Source organism: Erpetoichthys calabaricus, chromosome 9 (genome assembly GCF_900747795.2).
Source record: "Erpetoichthys calabaricus chromosome 9, fErpCal1.3, whole genome shotgun sequence".
Lineage (NCBI taxonomy): Eukaryota > Metazoa > Chordata > Cladistia > Polypteriformes > Polypteridae > Erpetoichthys > Erpetoichthys calabaricus.
The window spans coordinates 79,441,843-79,461,057 of record NC_041402.2 but is presented as its reverse complement, the minus strand read 5'-3'; the positions used below and the strand labels follow the sequence as shown (position 1 = coordinate 79,461,057).

Here is a 19,215-nt window from a genome sequence, read left to right as displayed (position 1 = left end):
CTTCACTATGTTCATAAATATTTCTATGACCTGTATGTTCTAGTGTATAACTAATTCCTCTAGCATAGGAGATATTTTACAGCTATCAATGTGTGAAAACTGAAGCCCAAATATCAATCAATACGAAGTAAAGACGTTTTCATGCATGTGTGTGTGTTTGCATGTTTTTAGAGTGTTAACAGCCTATGTAAAGTTATGGTACTTGTAAAAGTTGCCTTTTTTTTAATTCCATTTTATTCTCTCAGTCACACTAACAGTCCCCTGCCATTATCTGACACTGTTAGTTTTCAAATAAAGACTTGGTATAATGAAACAAGTGTGCTTTCATGTGCAATTCTCCACCCCCCAATTCCCTGGGTTTTATTCAGTTTATATTATTGAAAAAAAGCACACTTTTTTCGTTGATTTGATAGAGACGAAAATCAATGTATGTTTTTATTAGATAGTAACAATAATAGCAGCCCACAACTCAAAGCAGGAAGGACCTGGGATTGATTACAAAGCAGCAGTTCTTACCCCTGCACCAGCAAAGCAGATATCTGTGAGTCAGCCACATTTCCACTGTGAAAATGTGGAAAAGTTAGCAAGAAATGTCATCCCACATTTACACAGATCCTTGTAGACACTGAATACCCACCACACTCCAAGATAAACGGACTTCAGCTGTGAGTACTTTGTGTCAGACTTAAGCTGCCTTGTTTGGGGACGGGATAGCAGGGTGCCTGCCTGAGGCCTGTTGACACATTTGCAAAACAAAGGAGGTGCATGTAAAATTAAGGTGGCCTGGCATTATGAATATTTTTGCAGGCTTCAGGAATTCTAGTTTTAAAAGTCAAACACGAAAGAAATTCTGTAGGCAAAAAACAAAGGTTATTCAGCATTCTAAACAAGCAGATTGCTATTTTGATCTGTACATGCAGTTTACAGAAAAAAAAGTATCAGAGTTTATATTTCACAGTGCTGGTAAGAAGAACTGCATGCAAAACTTTTTAGAATAAGGTACCATTATATGCAGGATATTTAGTGACTAATATCTATATATATATATATATATATATATATATATATATATATATATATATATATATATATATATATATATATATAATTCACTAAGCCGGGAGACAAGTAGCCACCCATGGAAAGCACGCTGGAAGGGGCGTGGATTCACTAAGCCGCCGACAAGTAAGACGCCCAAGACCATTGGATACGACGACAACTCGCAGAGCCACGCCCACGCTCCGGAACAACTCAGTACACGAAAAGCGGCCAGAACCGCAAACAACAATGAAAACTCTACGTGACTCACAGGTAGTGATGGGCCGCTCGATACTCAGGTTTCGACACTGTGTCGAGCTTTCGAAGCACTGCAGATTTTAATACTTGATCGAATAATAACATCTGTGATTTAAGGATTTCACGTTTTCTTTCTCAAATGTGCTTACCTATATCATGGCAAAGTACAGGGATAAACCTTTATTTTCTGTCTACTCCGTTTTAATTAAGACAGACCAAAGAAAACATTTAAGGCTATTAAATGTGATCTCAAGAAAAGATCAGGGTTAATTATAATACTAATAACAGGAGCGATTATAATGATACAGTGCAAAATTAAATACTAATTGAAAGAGCCGGGAATGCATGAGGTGAGGCGTCTTATTTTGTTTAACTCTTGCTATCGTATAGTGCATTCTGCCTGTCGGCGTTAGTTATATTTATATTTTTTAGACATCACACACTACAAGCTGCTGACGAACCCTTCTCTTCATTGTCAGTCTGTAGCTACGAAAAAATAAAAGCAATACGACTTTTAACAGACGTCATTGAAGTGTATCATAAGTTTCTGTAACGTTAATGAAAATGGCCAGGAGGTGTCACGAGAGAGGTGAGTGTCAAATGCTTCGAAGCTTCGATACGATTTCCGACACAATTGCTTCAAACATGTTGATGCTTCGTGAGGCTTCACTCCGCCCATCACTACTCACAGGTTACTGAACAAGAAATCAGCAGACTAGCATGACGGATGGGGCGTAATAGGCGTCCTTCCCCTCTCCTCCGGATTTTTCAAATGTTAATTTTTTCCCTGTGCTTAAAATCATTAAAAAAGCGGCCTGATTATGCGGCGTATGGTGTGCCGCGGGTTGGCTAGTTGTAAATATTCCTATAGTTGTCAGATGACCCAGAAATGTGGACAATATGTATCTAGTGATTTTTTTTTTTTTTAAATTAGCATCTTTACTGGGTTCAGTAAATTGGTGATTGGATAAAGTGGTCATATGTTTTTGCCACTTTCAGTTTTTGAATTTTTTGTAAATCAGCCTGTCATAGTTGTATTTTAGACGCGTTTTTCTACTTTCTAAATCCACTTTATTCATTTCGGAATGTTTGAGCAACAGCAAAAGATGTAATGGAGAAATCAAATCTCAATGGAAATCTGTCAATCATAAGACACACTCTCATACAGAGATAGGTTACAGGGAATAATCAAAATGTCAATAGAATGTGGCAAAACTTTGGAGGAAATTTACATTTTCTTTTCTGAAAAAAATATTGAATGAAAGTGCCACATGCACAAGGATGCCATCTCAATATAAGTACTATATGATCCTGTTATGAGACATTGATTGAAGCATTTCACACAGAGCTCCAAGTGATTATTTTCTTAGTAAGAACCATTTTCTTCAGAAATTACACAGGTACAGTGAAATCTTTAAGTGTTTTTAATTCGCCTTTATTTTAACCAATTCATGGGCATAAACACCTATATCAGGTTAGACTTTTGTTTATAAAGCATGTGGTAATACTGCACACTTTGATCCTAAAGTTAGTTGAGTGAATGGAATCAAATATAGCTCCCAGATGCTGGTGATGTGTATAATGTAGAGATGACTGATAGGCATTAACTAGCCATATCATCTATGATAGTTTGTAGATAACCACCAACAGTTGACATATCCTTCTGAATAACATGTTTAAAACATGGAAGCTGTATTTAACGTTGACCAGTTTGATATCTTCTGTTGAACTTCATTTTAGTTAGAATATTTGACTGTCTTTGTCAGATACACTGTGGGTTTGTGTTCTTAAAGTTCTGTATGTGCTGCTCAGTGTGTTTATGTAAACTGTGTTTTTTTCCTTGCGGTATATTGTCCCAAATCTATTTAATAGCTCTTCTGCAAAATCTACTGATTTGTAAATCAATCTTTTCTTTTCACCTGTATGTTAATATAAAAACTAAAATATGTCCTTCATGAGATTTATATTGATGGGTCTTTGCACTACTTGCACCTTGCCCCATTTCATTGGCAGGCAGTTGTGCTGGGTATTTGCTTGCTCATCAGTGAGCCACAAAATCCACTACTGAATAATTATACAAAAGATTTATAAGAATACCTGACATTTATTTTATGACTTAACTGCTGTGAGCAGCATCAACAAATGGTTTTTTAAACGTGTTAGTTGAGGTCAACTCTGATAACATGCTGCAGCTTTCACAAAGTAGTCATACACATGTACAGTAGCATCAGCAATAGGGAAGAAAGTGGCTTGCAATTGTTCTATAGGTTCAGGATTATGCTTTTGTAAGAACATGAAGTGGAATGAAGTTAAAGTAATAGGGAGCCCCACTCCATAAGCATATGGGATGAGTATAAGAATATTTGTCAGCCTATTTTATTTTCCACTGATCAAGCAGAAAAGTGTTGAGGTCTTCAAAACACATCCATAGTGACCGTTGTCTTCACTTTTTCGAGGCAGGTGTTGACTTATAATGACATACAGTAGTGTAGCGGTCCTGTGCCTCTAAGATTCACACCGTCAATATGACGGTGATTTATTTATTTTTGTAGAGGAGATCCCAGGGACGCCCCCAGCCTTGGCCTGACCCGCACATACTCAAAAACAGAGACAAAATAAAGTACACTGGGAACAAACAACAATTACGAATATAATGAAATTAAATAATATAAATGAAAACAAAAGTACCACCCCTGTACCCCTATGGCTCCTTTTCTTGCGGGGAAGCCAATGAATCCACAATCAGTCCTCCGCACACAGGTAGACAGAAGACAATCCAGACCCCAACAACGACACAATCCAGGACACAAAGACTAAATACGGCTTAATCAACAGGAGGCAGTCCGACAGGTAAACGGAACACAAAATACAACAACAAAAAAACACCTTTTTTCTCCCTTGTGCACCTGGCCTCCTTTTAAACCCCTCTGACCACCTTTGACCCCAACAGCCCCTGCAGGGACTGCTGGGAGATGCAGTTTTAACTAATAGTAGCACTGCTACAGTAGTGTCTTCAAAAAGTGGCCGGCGCTACACCATAGCATTCAGCACTACGATCAGCTGATGCTGGTACTCCACTTTTGTTTGTGATCTCCAGATCCCTTGCATCAAAATCTCAGTGCGATTAAGCCGGAGTCCGATTCAGACATAAAATGCAAAACGTCTACGGAGTATTTTGCTTTGTGTGTACACTTCACTGTCTTGTCAGATTCGCCTTTAGCTCCAGCAGCCGGCAAGAGTTAAGAGACCAAAGCATACCACATTGTATCTGGAACAGCAATTAATGAGACCTTTCTCAGTGGTTTTGACTAAATATTAAAACTCTTCGATGATGGTGTGGGTTTCTTTAATTTATTCATTAGCTTTTTGAATTTTAGCTGTAATAGGGAAAAGCCAAACTGCATTCTGTAGTATTTGTTTGCCAAAAAACGTATTTTAATGTTTTAATCATTAAACTGAATCTCTTTTACTTTCTGCATAATTGTACAAGAAATGCTAAATTAAAACACACTAATTTGAAAAGTGTTTAATTTTGCTTTTGCTACATAATAATCAATTACCTCTGCTTTGGGTATTTCTGTTTCTTCCTCCTCTTCTTTTTCCTGTTTATGTTTTCCCACTTCTGTGTGGGGTGAATGTGCCTGATCAGCCTTCTCCATAGAGCTCAGTCCTCCATCTCCTCCCAAGTCAAACTCTTTTCCTTCAAATTTCTTTTACTTTATTCATCCATCTCATCTTTGGCCTTTCTCACTTTCTGTTCCCGTGTAGTTTCATTCCCATCTCACTTTTGCCCACATATTCATTGTCCATACCACTTCAACTGACATTCTTCTATTTTGTTAGATATCTTTCCCACTTTTGTTGGGAGATTGTCTAATTTCTCATTCTGTCCTTTTTTATAACTCCACACAACCATCTCAATATTCTCATTTCAGCCACAACCAAGTTCTTCTTGTGTGTTCCCTTTACTATCCATGTCTTGGCTCCATATGACATTGCTGGTCTCACCACTGTCTTAAAAACCTTACCTTTAACCTTCACCATAATTCTTCAGTTACACTATACTCCTAATACTTTCTTGCAGTTCTTCCATCCACACTGCAATCTATGGGTTGTCTCTGCATCTAATTATCCCTCTTGACCTACTGATCCTACATATTTAAAGTTCTCCACTCTTTTCAATAGCTCTCCCAGCAGGCTAGCTTCTGAATCCTGATCATTATTAAACCTTAAATATTCTCTCTTCTTCCTATTTATCTTCAATCCTCATAAATCATCCATTATAGTATAAACTTTAAAACTTAAAGGAAATAATATAATCAAATGAGTTGTTATTATGGTTTTTATTCATTTTTGGTTGACATTTAACTTTTTTATGTTTGTATCTGCAGGAAAATCGTAGACGAGCCAAAGAGGAGATCTCGGCAATGGAAGAGGAGATGTCATTGGCGGAACAACAGTTAAAAGCAAGGAAAGAAGAACAGGCTAAAAAAAATTGTCTGGGTAGTACGAGGTAAAGGAAGTCTTCAATTTTATTTTGCTTATTTTATTTTTTGCTTCCCGTGTTCAATATCTAATTAATCCCTAGTTGAAAAGCTGGATAATGAGAATTTTGTGGCATACATAATGACACCCGAACATATGAAGTCTGCACTTTCCTGTCCAGCTCTCTCCAATCTAAGTATATTTTATATAATTCTTCCCCCTGCCCTTTGAAGTCTATCTTGGCAGGATAGATGAAAGTAAGTAATTTCTTTTTTTTTTTTTTTTTTGGATCTGTCCGTCCTTCCGTTTGCTAGCATCTTTTCACACTGCCCATCAGCCTTCTCTGTGTTTCTGCCAATTGTAGATGAGCTGTTCCCCTCTCCTACTTCTAACTAAAAGAAAAAGAAATTATATTGACCCTTAGCTGACCCCTATTACTGTAGCAATTTAAATTGCATAGCAAAATAAATCATGCTTTAATTTTTAAATTAAAGTAAAAAATGAATTCAGCATACATCTACTAGCTTCACAAAGACAAGACAGATTAAAAAAATATTTTCATTATTAATTAATCAAGTAATTTATCTATGTATTAAAACCTTTGTCTGCCAGTCTGCATGTCAGACATCTTGACAATAATCACATTAAAGCAGAGGATTAAGGTTTTGATTTCTCTGACTTTGAAATGTGATAATTAATACATTTTCTTCAATTTCTCTCTCTCTTTCTCACTCTCATCTATAGCATCAACTTATTTTTATGCAAATGAAAACTGCTACGTCAGCAATATGTGGCCTTTTTCATGCTCCACTTGTCATATTTTAATGCAGTTTATAGCTGTATGAGATGCTTTCAAAACCCAGACTCTTCAAATTTTTTGCATTTTATTAAATTACAGCTCTGATGAATGTTCACACCTATCAGATGACACAAGAGAACTGTTTTCCCCTTGTTTATAATACGTTTTATTGCTTCAGTATGTGTTATGGAGATGTACAGTTGATGATCTTTGGCATGTTTGTTTTACTTTAACACATCGCCATGGTGAAAGAGATATCTGTACATTTGTTGCCACTATATAAAATTAAACTCTTCCCACCAGTTGAATTCCCTGTGTACGTTTTCAGAATTCCCTTTTGTACTTTCCTGTCTGCCATAGGCCTCCAAGTTTTAATAAGAAACCATTATGCGCTTAAAGAATGTTATGGTAGTGGCAACATTCTGTCCATTTTAAAACTCCCCTTTTTCAATTTATTGTAACATGGTGCCTATTCTTGCAGCTTTGGGTGATAATGGATGAATCAACAAACCAACTAGTCTATCACATTATCCAATCACAAATTAATGCTGGGCAATTTAAGCTAGTCATTAAGCTGATGTTCATGGCAAAATATCCTACACAGATACTTACCTGCCAGAGATCTGAGTTTTTGTTCTGCAGTGGTGAGGCTACATTTCTAACCAGCTGTTCTAATCAACTGTACCTCCAGTTTTGTCATCGCTGAGAAAGCTTATTACTCTGTAATACTTAAGTTAGACTAATGTGTTTTTTTTTTTTTTGTTGTTGCAAAAAGGTCAAAGTGTATGGAGAGTACAGGGAGTCCAAAACTTTGTTTTGCTCTATTACAGTCTCAAACGTTCTTGTACTACTTAAGGTTTTTTTCCCTGCTTGTTGTGCTGTTTTCTTATAGAGAAGTAAATTTTATTTTATTGTGTTAAAATACGCTCTTGCTTGTAAGTCAGCAAACTGTGGTCCATTTTAATTTTAAACATACTGTGATTACTTTCACCACTTAGTTGATAAAGAGAGACATAAATGATTTGTAGATTGTTAAAGGAGGCCTGATGGGTTAATTATGTCAAATAAGAGGCTGAAGTGTTAATCTAAATGGAGAGAAATGAATGATTATCAGTCGTGTTAAACTGTTGTAGGAAAAGGAAATTGTACAGGCAGTGTTCTAGTTCTTACCGTTTTATTTCTCAGGAAGTTAAATGAAAATAGAAATAAACTGGAAATGAACAACTGAAGGCTGAGGTAAAGGAAATCAACAAGCAGTCTGATTCATGGTAGGGCTGAAGGGGTCACCGTCTTCTAGGCATAATTGCATAGTGACGCCAGACTGTGTAGAGAGTGCTGTGTGTTGTTTATGTGTCATGGGGCTGTAATTAAAGATGATAGATTGCACTGTCGGCTCTGTGCTGCATACTGCCTTTCACCAGAGAGAAGAAGGGAGAGGGAAAATACAACAGCAGTTTAGTTTTAATTTAATGTAATATCCAAGATTATTTCTCATGCAGAGCTGAAGCAAACTAGGCCATACTGAGTATTGATTATAATTATGTTAAAAAAATAAATTAACTTAAAGATGTGATTTGCTGTTGCTCTTATGGCAAAATAGAAGCAGTTCAAATCCAACCACACAAGATACTTGTAATCCTAAGGCATCAGTCTTATAATACTAAACCTTCAGATTATTTTGGGTTAATGGCTGACATTAAAAAAATGAAACATTTAGAAATATCTAGCCACTCTATACTTAAAATGATTTTCTGTATTTTTCAATATAGATTCACATTTCCAAAATAGTTTTTGAATAGCTTCCAAAATTTAACAACTTTTCAACTTCATTGCTTTTAAGTTTTCATATATTTGTAAAATTCCTGTAGCACCTCTCAAAACATATTACAGAATTCAATATTGATGATCATAGAAGGTCATAGCCTATTTTGGTAGCACTCTGGAAATACCTCAGGACACCCTTGTCCGTTGCAGGGCTCACTTACTCACACACACAGTCACAGTTATACTCGCATGGGCCCATTTTGAATTTGCCAGTTAATCTAACATGCATGTCTTTAGGAATATCAGAGGAAAATTACACAGACATGGTTGAACATGTAAATTCCACATGGATAATGACCAAGTGCAGGATCCATACTCAGGATATTAAATCCACCCAATTATATTTTGTTTTACTTAAAATTAGGATTGCACTTTTTTAACTGAAAATGTCACTGAACATCTTGCTCTGCTTTTGCATTTATTGCTATATAAAAAAATTAATGGATAGATTTTTCCATTCATTAAAATTACCTGCAAATTGATGACATAAGTGGAATCAAATGACTTAAAACTATGACTTTCACACATCTTAAATATCTAGAGCAAGAATGGGTTTGTTAATTTAATTGATATACATGTACAGTTAAATTTTCTTTTTAAAAAAAAATATATATATAAATGTTTGTTTTTCACTAGCAGTCTTGGTGAAATGTACAGTATAATAATTACAGTCATGGCCGAAATTATCGGCACCCCTGGAATTTTCCCAGAAAATGCACCATTTCTCCCAGAAAATTATTGTAATTACAAATATTTTTGTATATACATGTTTATTTCCGTTATGTGCATTGGAACAAAACAAAAAAACAGAGAAAAAAAGCCAAATCTGACATCATGTCACACAGAACTCCAAAAATGGGCCGGACAAAATTATTGGCACCCTTTCAAAATTGTGGGTAAATCGTTTTATTTCAAGCATATGATGCTCGTTTGAACTCACCTGTGGCAAGAAACAGGTGCTAGCAATATAGCAATCACACCTGAAGCCAGTTAAAATGGAGAAAAGTTGACTCAACCTTTCTGTTGTGTGTCTGAGTGTGCCACACTAAGCATGGAGAACAGAAAGAAGAGCAGAGAATTGTCTGAGGACTTGAGAACAAAAATTGTGGAAAAATATCAACAATCTCAAGGCTACAAGTCCATCTCCAGAGATCTTCATGTTCCTTTGTCCACTGTGCGAAACATAATCAAGAAGTTCACAACACATGGCACTGTAGCTAATCTTCCTGGATGTGGACGGAAGAGAAAAATTCATAAAAGACTGCAACAAAGGATAGTCTGAATGGTGGATAAACAACCCCAATCAACTTCAAAACATATTCAAGCTGTTCTGCAGACTTCTGCAGACTCAGGGTGCAACAGTGTCAGCTCGAACTATCCGTCGACATCTGAACGAAATGAAACGCTATGGCAGGAGAGCCAGGAGGACCCCACTGCTGACACAGAAACATAACAAAGCCAGACTGGAGTTTGCCAAAATGTACTTGAGGAAGCCAAAATCCTTCTGGGCGAACGTCTTGTGGACAGATGAGACCAAGGTAGAGCTTTTTGGTAAAGCTCATCATTCTACTGTTTACAGAAAACAGAATGAGGCCTACGAAGAAAAGAACACAGTACCTATAGTCAAACATGGTGGAGGTTCTAAGATGTTTTGATGCCTCTGGCACTGGATACCTTAACTGTGTGCAAGGCATCATGAAATCTGAGGACTACCAAAAGATATTGGGGCGCAATGTAGGGCCCAGTGTCAGAAAGCTGGGTCTGCGTCAGAGGTCATGGGTGTTCCAGCAGGACAATGACCCCAAACATACCTCTAAAAACACTCAGAAATGGTTGAAGACAAAGCGCTGGAGAGTTCTGAAGTGGCCAGAAATGAGTCCGGATCTAAATCCGATTGAACACTTATGAAGAGATCTCAAAATTGCTGTTGGGAGAAGGCGCCCTTCAAATCTGAGAAACCTTGAGCAGTTTGCAAAAGAAGAGTGGTCGGAAATTCCATTTGAGAGGTGTAACAAGCTTGTTGATGGTTATAGGAAGCGCTTGATTTCAGTTATTTTTTTCAAAGGGCGTGCAACCAAATATTAAGTTGAGGGTGCCAATAATTTTGTCCAGCCCGGTTTTTGAGTTTTGTGTGAAATGATGTCAGATTTGGCTTTTTTTCTGTTTTTTTGTGTTGTTCCAATGAACATAAAGGAAATAAACGTGTATACCAAAACATTTGTAATTGCAACAATTTTCTGGGAGAAATGGTGCATTTTCAAGGAAAATTCCAGGGGTGCCGATAATTTCGGCCATGACTGTACATAGATGACATTTGGTTCACCACTGATTTTTAACTTGGGCCTGTCAGAGAATTTGTATGTATTAGTAATGTGAAGAGTTCATTACATGCACACACAAAACTAGTATAAGGTGAGTAACACAGTTTAAAACACCCATTTATATGGGCAAGTCCATTTATGGCGTTCTCCTTTGCCAAAATGCTCTTACGTCATTAAACTGCACAAAAAAAGTTAAATGTCATCATCAGCTACCATGAATCCAAAATAAGCACGGAGCCTGTGACTCCAGAGGTTATACTGCTGAGCTTAGCAATGTATGTTCAGCTCATCAACGTAAATGTGTTGATATGTGAAATATTAAGACAGATTTCTTTTAGGAGAAGGAATAATGCAATCACTTGCCTCAGGGAAATTTGTCTTTTTACCAATGCATTTCTTTCGTTCATCTAAACAAGTCAAAATATCATATTCCCTCATAAGGTTTTAGCATTAGGGTAGTTTTGGCATCACTACAAAAAATCATTTATCCGTTCCTTTCTTGTTTCCACACTTGCCATGTACAAATGCTTATAATGACATAACCCATTTGAGTGCTTACATCACCACATAACCGGGTTACTCGCAAAGAAATTTACATAGGTTAACCTCTAGACAATACACCCAAAATTAGCATTAATTATCTAACATACAGCATGCCTATTTTGGATGTGAGAGAAGTTATACATATATGATGGTAGAAGGTGAAAACTCCATGCAAAGTGAGATTTCAGCCCTAGCAGCAGTGATCACTCCTGTGCCACAGTGATATCCTTTGACTTCATTTTAAGCTTTTGGGGGAAATAAATGTGGCAACACACACATTAAATTTATCAAGTTTTTTCAGTATTTACAAAAAATATCAAATGATAAAACCTACCCCTTATGCAGAATAGCCATTTTAAAATTGTTGATAATTTATAAAAATAATTAGTAATATATATATATATAATATATAGTGAATAGTTAGAACAAGAAAGCCAACAAAAACAGAGTCCATGTAAGCTCCCATACCTGAATGCTTGTGGCAATGAAGACACAATGACTGAAAAATAAATTGCTAAGCGAATAAATGTAAACAAATGAAGAAACAGTGTATAGGGGAAAGGGCAAGCAGTGCACTCTATGCAAGTTAACAGCTTCACCTGAAAGTTAGTGCGAACCTCAAATCAAACTTGACTTTTATAATTTTCCTTGTCATTCCCCCTGTTGATGAGGCATTTAAATTATAATGCTTCATTAACCCCTAGGAAAAGTCCTTGACAAAATTCCACCTTCCTTACTGTGAAACCAAGTATAACAAGTAAGTAAATCCACTTAGTACGTCTGTTGACAGTTGCTGTTCTTCTGTTCCTCCTCCTCTTCTGGTTTCTTGCTGCTGCTAGGTGGGTTAATTGCCCTTTCCAGAGCTTAATTGTAGAGTTTTAAAGGTTCAGTGTTGTACTATGTTTGGGACAAGCAAAGTGGCAAATTTCACATGATTAAAGTCTGTAGCCTGACCTATAAAAGGAAACGAGAGTAAATCCAGTTTTACTTTTCATCACGATGCCCATTAACACTTACGCACTTGATGTAATGTTCACAAAGTTTTTCTGTGCCATTCAGGCAAAATGTTTCATCTTACTACTTGAGCAGTTTTCTGCTGCCATACTTGGAAGTCTTCATCATTTGTATAGTGAATCTCATTGAGTAATCCCTTCAGCTTGAGGATCAGGTAGTAGTGACACTGCTCCAAATCTGGAGAATAGGAAGTATGTGTCATGATTCAAATCGACACTTTTGTAAAGCAGCCTTAGCAACCCAAGCAGTATAACTGGGAGCATCTCCATAAAGTAGAAGGAAGATGGTCGACAGCTTTCATTGTCTCTTTCCCCTGATTGACTTAAGCTATTGTTATATCAAGTAAGCATAATACTGAACAATTATGTGGATCTTTTCAGAAAATATAATCAATATGGGCCATGCCATCTGCATCATAAAAAAATGTGCACAAGTTTTTTTACCAGCAATGGCTTTGACCTTGAGTTTCTTTGGTTTTCACCCTTGTTTTTTTTAGATTGTTATCTGGACTCTGGGTTATAGTAATATATTCAGATTTCATCCCCAGTTACAAAACATTTCTTAAAGTTCCATAAATAATCTGCACAAAATTCTTCTTGGATTACTGGATGTGCAAATGTTTCACTTCAGGAGTCAAAATTCTGGGTACACTTTGTGAAACATAGGATTCAGTTGACCCATAATTCATCTCTAAAGCATTTGCTGTCTTAAGTACCATTACACTTTGAATGTCCATTACAATTCAATCCATAGCAATACTGCCTTCTTTCGTCAGCTTTAAAACCTGCCCATTTCTTGGTTCCTCTTCAAAAGACCTTCTGTCACTAAGAAATCCTGCAGCCTATTGGTTGAGTTTGGCATTTAAACTGAAATGGTCCTGGTGCAAGTTCACCAGGCAAGAATGAACTTCCTAAAGGAGTATTACTCTCTAGCATTAGAATTTTTATGTCAGCCTGACCTTACATTTTGTAACCTTTGGCATCCATGTTGACTTGGTTCTGAAACAAACATCTTATTTAAATATACATACAGTGCATCCGGAAAGTATTCACAGTGTATCACTTTTTCCACATTTTGTTATGTTACAGCCTTATTCCAAAATGGATTAAATTCATTTTTTTCCTCAGAATTCTACACACAACACCCCATAATGACAACATGAAAAACATTTGAGATTTTTGCAAATTTTTTAAAAATAAAAAAAATTGAGAAAGCACATGTACATAAGTATTCACAGCCTTTGCCATGAAGCTCGAAATTGAGCTCAGGTGCATCCTGTTTCCTCTGATCATCCTTGAGATGTTTCTGCAGCTTAATTGGAGTCCACCTGTGGTAAATTCAGTTGGTTGGATATGATTTGGAAAGGCACACACCTGTCTATATAAGGTCCCACAGTTGACAGTTCATGTCAGAGCACAAAACAAGCATGAAGTCAAAGGAATTGTCTGTAGACCTCCGAGACAGGATTGTCTCGAGGCACAAATCTGGAGAAGGTTACAGAAAAATTTCTGCTGCTTTGAAGGTCCCAATGAGCACAGTGGCCTCCATCATCCGTAAGTGGAAGAAGTTTGAAACCACCAGGACTCTTCCTAGAGCTGGCTGGCCATCTAAACTGAACGATCGAGGGAGAAGGGCCTTAGTCAGGGAGGTGACCAAGAACCCGATGGTCACTCTGTCAGAGCTCCAGAGGTCCTCTGTGGAGAGAGGAGAACCTTCTAGAAGGACAATCTTCTCTGCAGCAATCCACCAATCAGGCCTGTATGGTAGAGTGGCCAGACGGAAGCCACTCCTTAGTAAAAGGCACATGGCAGCCCGCCTGGAGTTTGCCAAAAGGCACCTGAAGGACTCTCAGACCATGAGAAAGAAAATTCTCTGGTCTGATGAGACAAAGATTGAACTCTTTGGTGTGAATGCCAGGCGTTACATTTGGGGGAAACCTGGCACCACCCCTACAGTGAAGCATGGTGGTGGCAGCATCATGCTGTGGGGATGTTTTTCAGCGGCAGGAACTGGGAGACTAGTCAGGATGAAGGGAAAGATGACTGCAGCAATGTACGAGACATCCTGGATGAAAACCTGCTCCAGAGCGCTCTTGACCTTAGACTGGGGCGACGGTTCATCTTTCAGCAGGACAATGACCCTAAGCACACAGCCAAGATATCAAAGGAGTGTCTTCAGGACAACTCTGTGAATGTCCTTGAGTGGCCCAGCCAGAGCCCAGACTTGTTAAATCGGATTAATTTCTGGAGAGATCTTAAAATGGCTGTGCACCGACGCTTCCCATCCAACCTGATGGAGCTTGAGAGGTGCTGCAAAGAGGAACTGGCAAAACTGGCCAAGGATAGGTGTGCCAAGCTTGTGGCATCATATTCAACAAGACTTGAGGCTGTAATTGCTGCCAAAGGTGCATCGACAAAGTATTGAGCAAAGGCTGTGAATGCTTATGTAGGGGAGAGTGGGGTGATTTGTGCCAGCGGGTAAGTTGTGCCACCCCCTTTTTCTAGGGAACCATACAAGAAATTGGTCATGTGACCACACATTTTTGAAAAGTCAGCCATTTTACTTATCCTGCAAAGAAGAGAGCCTCAATGCATGAGAGGTAAGCACATTTAAGTTAAAAAAACAAAAACTGTTTTTTGCCTTTCAAAGTAAAATTTCTATGATCAAGGTTTTTTGATTGTTGTGTCTGAACAGTTATAGACAAGTTTGAAACCATTTCACACATGTTTTAGTGCTTTGGTAAGCTACACTATGGGTCTATACAGCTAGCATGATGTTAGCTCAAAACTGCTGGATGGTGCATTTTTTCCAAAATTGTAGGGTTGGGGTGATTTGTGCCAAGGGGCCTGGATTAAGTTGTGCCAGTGGCACAACTCACCCCCACTTATGAATATGTTTAAACATATTATTTTATTGTAATTGTAGATTGTATTCTTACAGTTTATCACTAAAACTATGTGACATTCTTAATTTAAGACTAAAAATAGAAATAGACCATCATGCCATGGAGTTATAAGAGGAAGACAGGCAGGGCTTCCACTCCTTTAGAGGACATGGACAGAGCATTGAACAAGGTGGTGAAGGGGAAGTCCATTCGTCAGGTGGCAAGGCAGATTCAGTTCCAGACCCAGGGGAGCTACTCACTCCTCCGGAACCAAATCCTGAGCAATCATCAAGTGACAAAACTGGTTCTTCTGCCCATTTGGGTTATGTATCTCCAGAAGCCATACTTCCCTTGCCAAAATCCACAGCAAGAAGGCCCAGAATGAGAAGAAAGAAAATAAAATCAAAAATCGTGACCGACACACCTGAGAAGATGGAGCTGGAGAAGGCACAAAAAGAAAAAGAATCAAAGGCAGAAGAAAAGGGCTCTCAAAAAATCAAATCAAACTAAACTTGTGAAGAAAATGGTTGTGTACAGTAGCTCAGAAGAAAGTGCCATGGGCATGCTTGATGACACCACTGACAATGATGAAGCAGAAAATGACCTGGAGAACACACACGACAGAGAAAATGGAAGGGGTGAAAAAGAGAAAAGGAATGAAAATAAGAAGAGAGGGGCTCTGAAAGCGACCAAACCAACCAAACCAAAAGAGAAAGTGGTTGTCTCCAGTAGCTCAGAAGAGAGTGACATTTTCATTCCACTTAACAACACCACTGACTATGAGAGTTCAGATGTCCAGAATGATGATGATGGCGGTAACAAGGATCTGTCTGCTGGGGACTTTGTCACTGAGAACTTTGCAGGCAAAACCAAATCCTACAACTATGTTAGATTGGTTGAGAAGGTTGATCGTGCTGACATCAGTGCAAAGTTTCTAAGGCGAAGTAATAAGATGTCTGAGGATGGAAAGCCCATCTTCACTTTCAAAGAAAATGATGAAGGAGTCATCCCTAGGGAAGATGTGCATAAGAAACTACCCACACCAAAAAAACTTGGTGGTACAGCCAGAAGGGAGCAGAAATTTATATTCCCCTGTAGCATTGACAAGTGGGATGTTATGTAGTAGGCCAGACCTGTGAAGAGAATTGCAGTCAATTTGGTATTCATTTGAATTTCATTTTGTTCTGAACATGTGTTCATGTGGCACTAGGCCTTGTTTAAGAAAATTGACCTTTGATGTTGTAAAATAACTTTAAATAAACCTTAAATAAGTAATTTTGTGTTGAATTTATCTAGCTTTTATATAGCATTACAGTTTCTGAGATCAAAATATACTGTTTTACTGTTTAATAATCAATGGCACAATTTACCCCAAGGTATTCTCTCCAAAGGCACAACTTACCCCACACCGGGGGCAAGCTGTGCCACGAGACCACATTTTTTCAGACGGCTATATTTCTTAAATAGTATATTTCAGATCGAAAGTGATTGTTCCCAGGGATGCACCACACCCTGAAATATATGTACATATTTTAGTTGAAATATCAGTGTCATGACCTCGCTTTAAAGTCACTTTAAGTAAAAACTGGCACAACTCACCCCAGTCTCCCCTACATGTGATTTCTCAGTTTTTTTTTATTTTTAATAAATTTGCAAAAACCTTAAGTAAACTTTTTTCATGTTGTCATTATGGGATGTTGTGTGCAGAATTCTGAGGAAAAAAATGAATTTAATCCATTTTGGAATAAGGCTGTAACATAACAAAATGTGGAAAAAGTGATGCGCTGTGAATACTCTCCGGATGCACTGTATTTCAGTAGGCACAGCTTGAATTTTACACTTCGAAGAGAATAAACATGTTTTTTTCCATGAAAGAATACAGTTTAATGGATGAGCATGATTTCATATAACATGTTAAATACTGTATTGTCTCTTTTTAATGTTCTATGTTTTTCTTTAAAAAAAAAAAAAAAAAAAATCTTTTATTTTTCTCTCCAGGTCTATAAAAATCTGTACTCCAGGTAGAAGGGACCATGAGACTCCTATGACTCCTAAGAGAACCCCTGCAAGATTTGGACTTTAAGAGTACAAAACTGAACTGTTTCTTCATCAGCAGCAAAAGTGCTAAATAAAGAATCTGTGGCTGTGATGTCTATATTGTAATTTAAGTTTCATTGTGAGCTGTTGTTCTTTTAGCTTTCAGTGCTGTGTTCTCTTTTCCTGTTTCATTCAAAAAGACTATTTGCAGTCTCCCAGTTGTTCCAGCAGAGGGGGCAGCTGTATCAGAGATAAGAGTGCTACACAAATAAAAAGAACAGTATGCCCACTGCCACTCTGGACATTGCTCTGGATTGTAACAAAGATGGCAAGGCCATGATCCTTTTATATTCTGAACGTATGCAGTTCTTTTGGAAACATAAATAGATTTTAACTTATATTGTAAAAAATGAACCTTATGTAAAGCAAAAGTGAAGAGTTGACTCAATAACAAAGATTGCTACATGAAGAATGAGGAACTTGTTGTACTTAAGTAATCCCCAGGTTTAAAACTCTGTAAAATGCATCCTGTCCGTATTTTACTCGATTATGTTTTGACAACATTCATTTGTATTTTTTGATAGTTTTCATTTTTATTGGTATTAAAGTAGCTTCGCCTATATGTTTTTCTTCTTTACCAGTTTCTTTAAACATGTTTATTTTTAAGCTTTAACCAGACTGGGAGATCACAGACAAATTTCTGTTTTTTTGTACCCTAAGGTATAAATGAAAACAGTGCTAGCAGTTTTACTGTAATGTCAGGTTATTGAAAATAAAGTTAGTAGAAGTAAGATGGTAGATTACCTAGGGGTGAGAGAGGAATTTGGCAACAAGGCAACATATTGTAACTCAGGAGATCTGCTGACCATAGTGAGTGGTAACTTTTACTTTAAATTTCCAAATATATAAATATTATAGAAACACTGCCAGGGACTGTTAATCATGTTCCTCGTGATAGGAAACCAGTGCTTTGTTAGTTGAGCCTGTTTCGTGTTGCTCATTGAATATTATATGGCCAGTATTCCTGGGTTTCTTACACATTTAATGTTTTATAGTAAGTATGGGTGTTGTTGGCTTTGGAGGCTTTTGAGTCCACTAATATTTTTTTTCAGACTTTGAAGAATTGTATATGTAGTGTATTTAGCTTATTTAGTCTAAAACTCAACAGTGCAGGGTGAAACCATTTGAATTTACAGCAAACACATAACCTTTAAAAAAAATGTAAGTAAACCTTTTAGAGGTGCTACTGAGTATTTTAATATTTATTTTGGGAATTCATATGTAAAAAAATTTGTGATTTCATATTTACATTTTCTGTTTTGTTGTAGAAAGGATTTGTAAGAGAATCTAATTATTTTATTTGTTATAAGCATTTTATGGATAGTTTGATTTTTTTTAATGTGAAAGTCATTCTTTCCTTTTTGTCAGCTTTTAAAAAGTGGTTTTCTTTTTCAGTCTTGTCATTAGCATATTAATTGCTCTGATGAGTTAAGTTCTCATTTGGGATTAGTGAAAAAAAACAACATACTTTTAAAAATCTTGAAGAAAATTTGAAAATTCTTTCCCTAGTACTTTGAAAAATGAGCAATTCCTTTCAAAGTTTTAAACTTAACATTAGGCATATTATAGCTATGTAGTAATACAATCATCTTTGTTTGTAAGGCCAAGATAATTCACCAGAATGTGTATATATTTTCTCATTTCAGGCGTGAAATAAAATTCTTAAACTATTTGCATATTTGTGTAGAATGAAACCAGCCTGAAAAGGTAAATAATAATGTACATTGTTACAGTTTAATTACTTGAAGCACTCTAAATACAGTAATCCCTCCTCCATCGCGGGGGTTGCGTTCCAGAGCCACCCGCGAAATAAGAAAATCCGCGAAGTAGAAACCATATGTTTATATGGTTATTTTTATATTGTCATGCTTGGGTCACAGATTTGCGCAGAAACACAGGAGGTTGTAGAGAGACAGGAACGTTATTCAAACACTGCAAACAAACATTTGTCT

At 37.1% G+C, this 19,215-nt stretch overlaps 1 protein-coding gene across 2 annotated transcripts in view; it reads left to right on the top strand.

Moving 5' to 3' along the window:
- dhx38 (DEAH (Asp-Glu-Ala-His) box polypeptide 38) overlaps positions 1 to 17,823 on the top strand; it is a 114,672-nt gene extending 96,849 nt beyond the window's left edge. For both annotated transcript variants that reach the window (XM_051932061.1, XM_051932062.1), the window contains 2 exons: positions 5,688 to 5,809; positions 17,165 to 17,823. In XM_051932061.1, coding sequence (XP_051788021.1) covers positions 5,688 to 5,809; positions 17,165 to 17,249 — 207 coding nt within the window. In that variant the 3' untranslated portion in view covers positions 17,250 to 17,823. The remainder of the gene's footprint in view (positions 1 to 5,687; positions 5,810 to 17,164) is intronic.
- Positions 17,824 to 19,215: the final 1,392 nt, after the last annotated feature.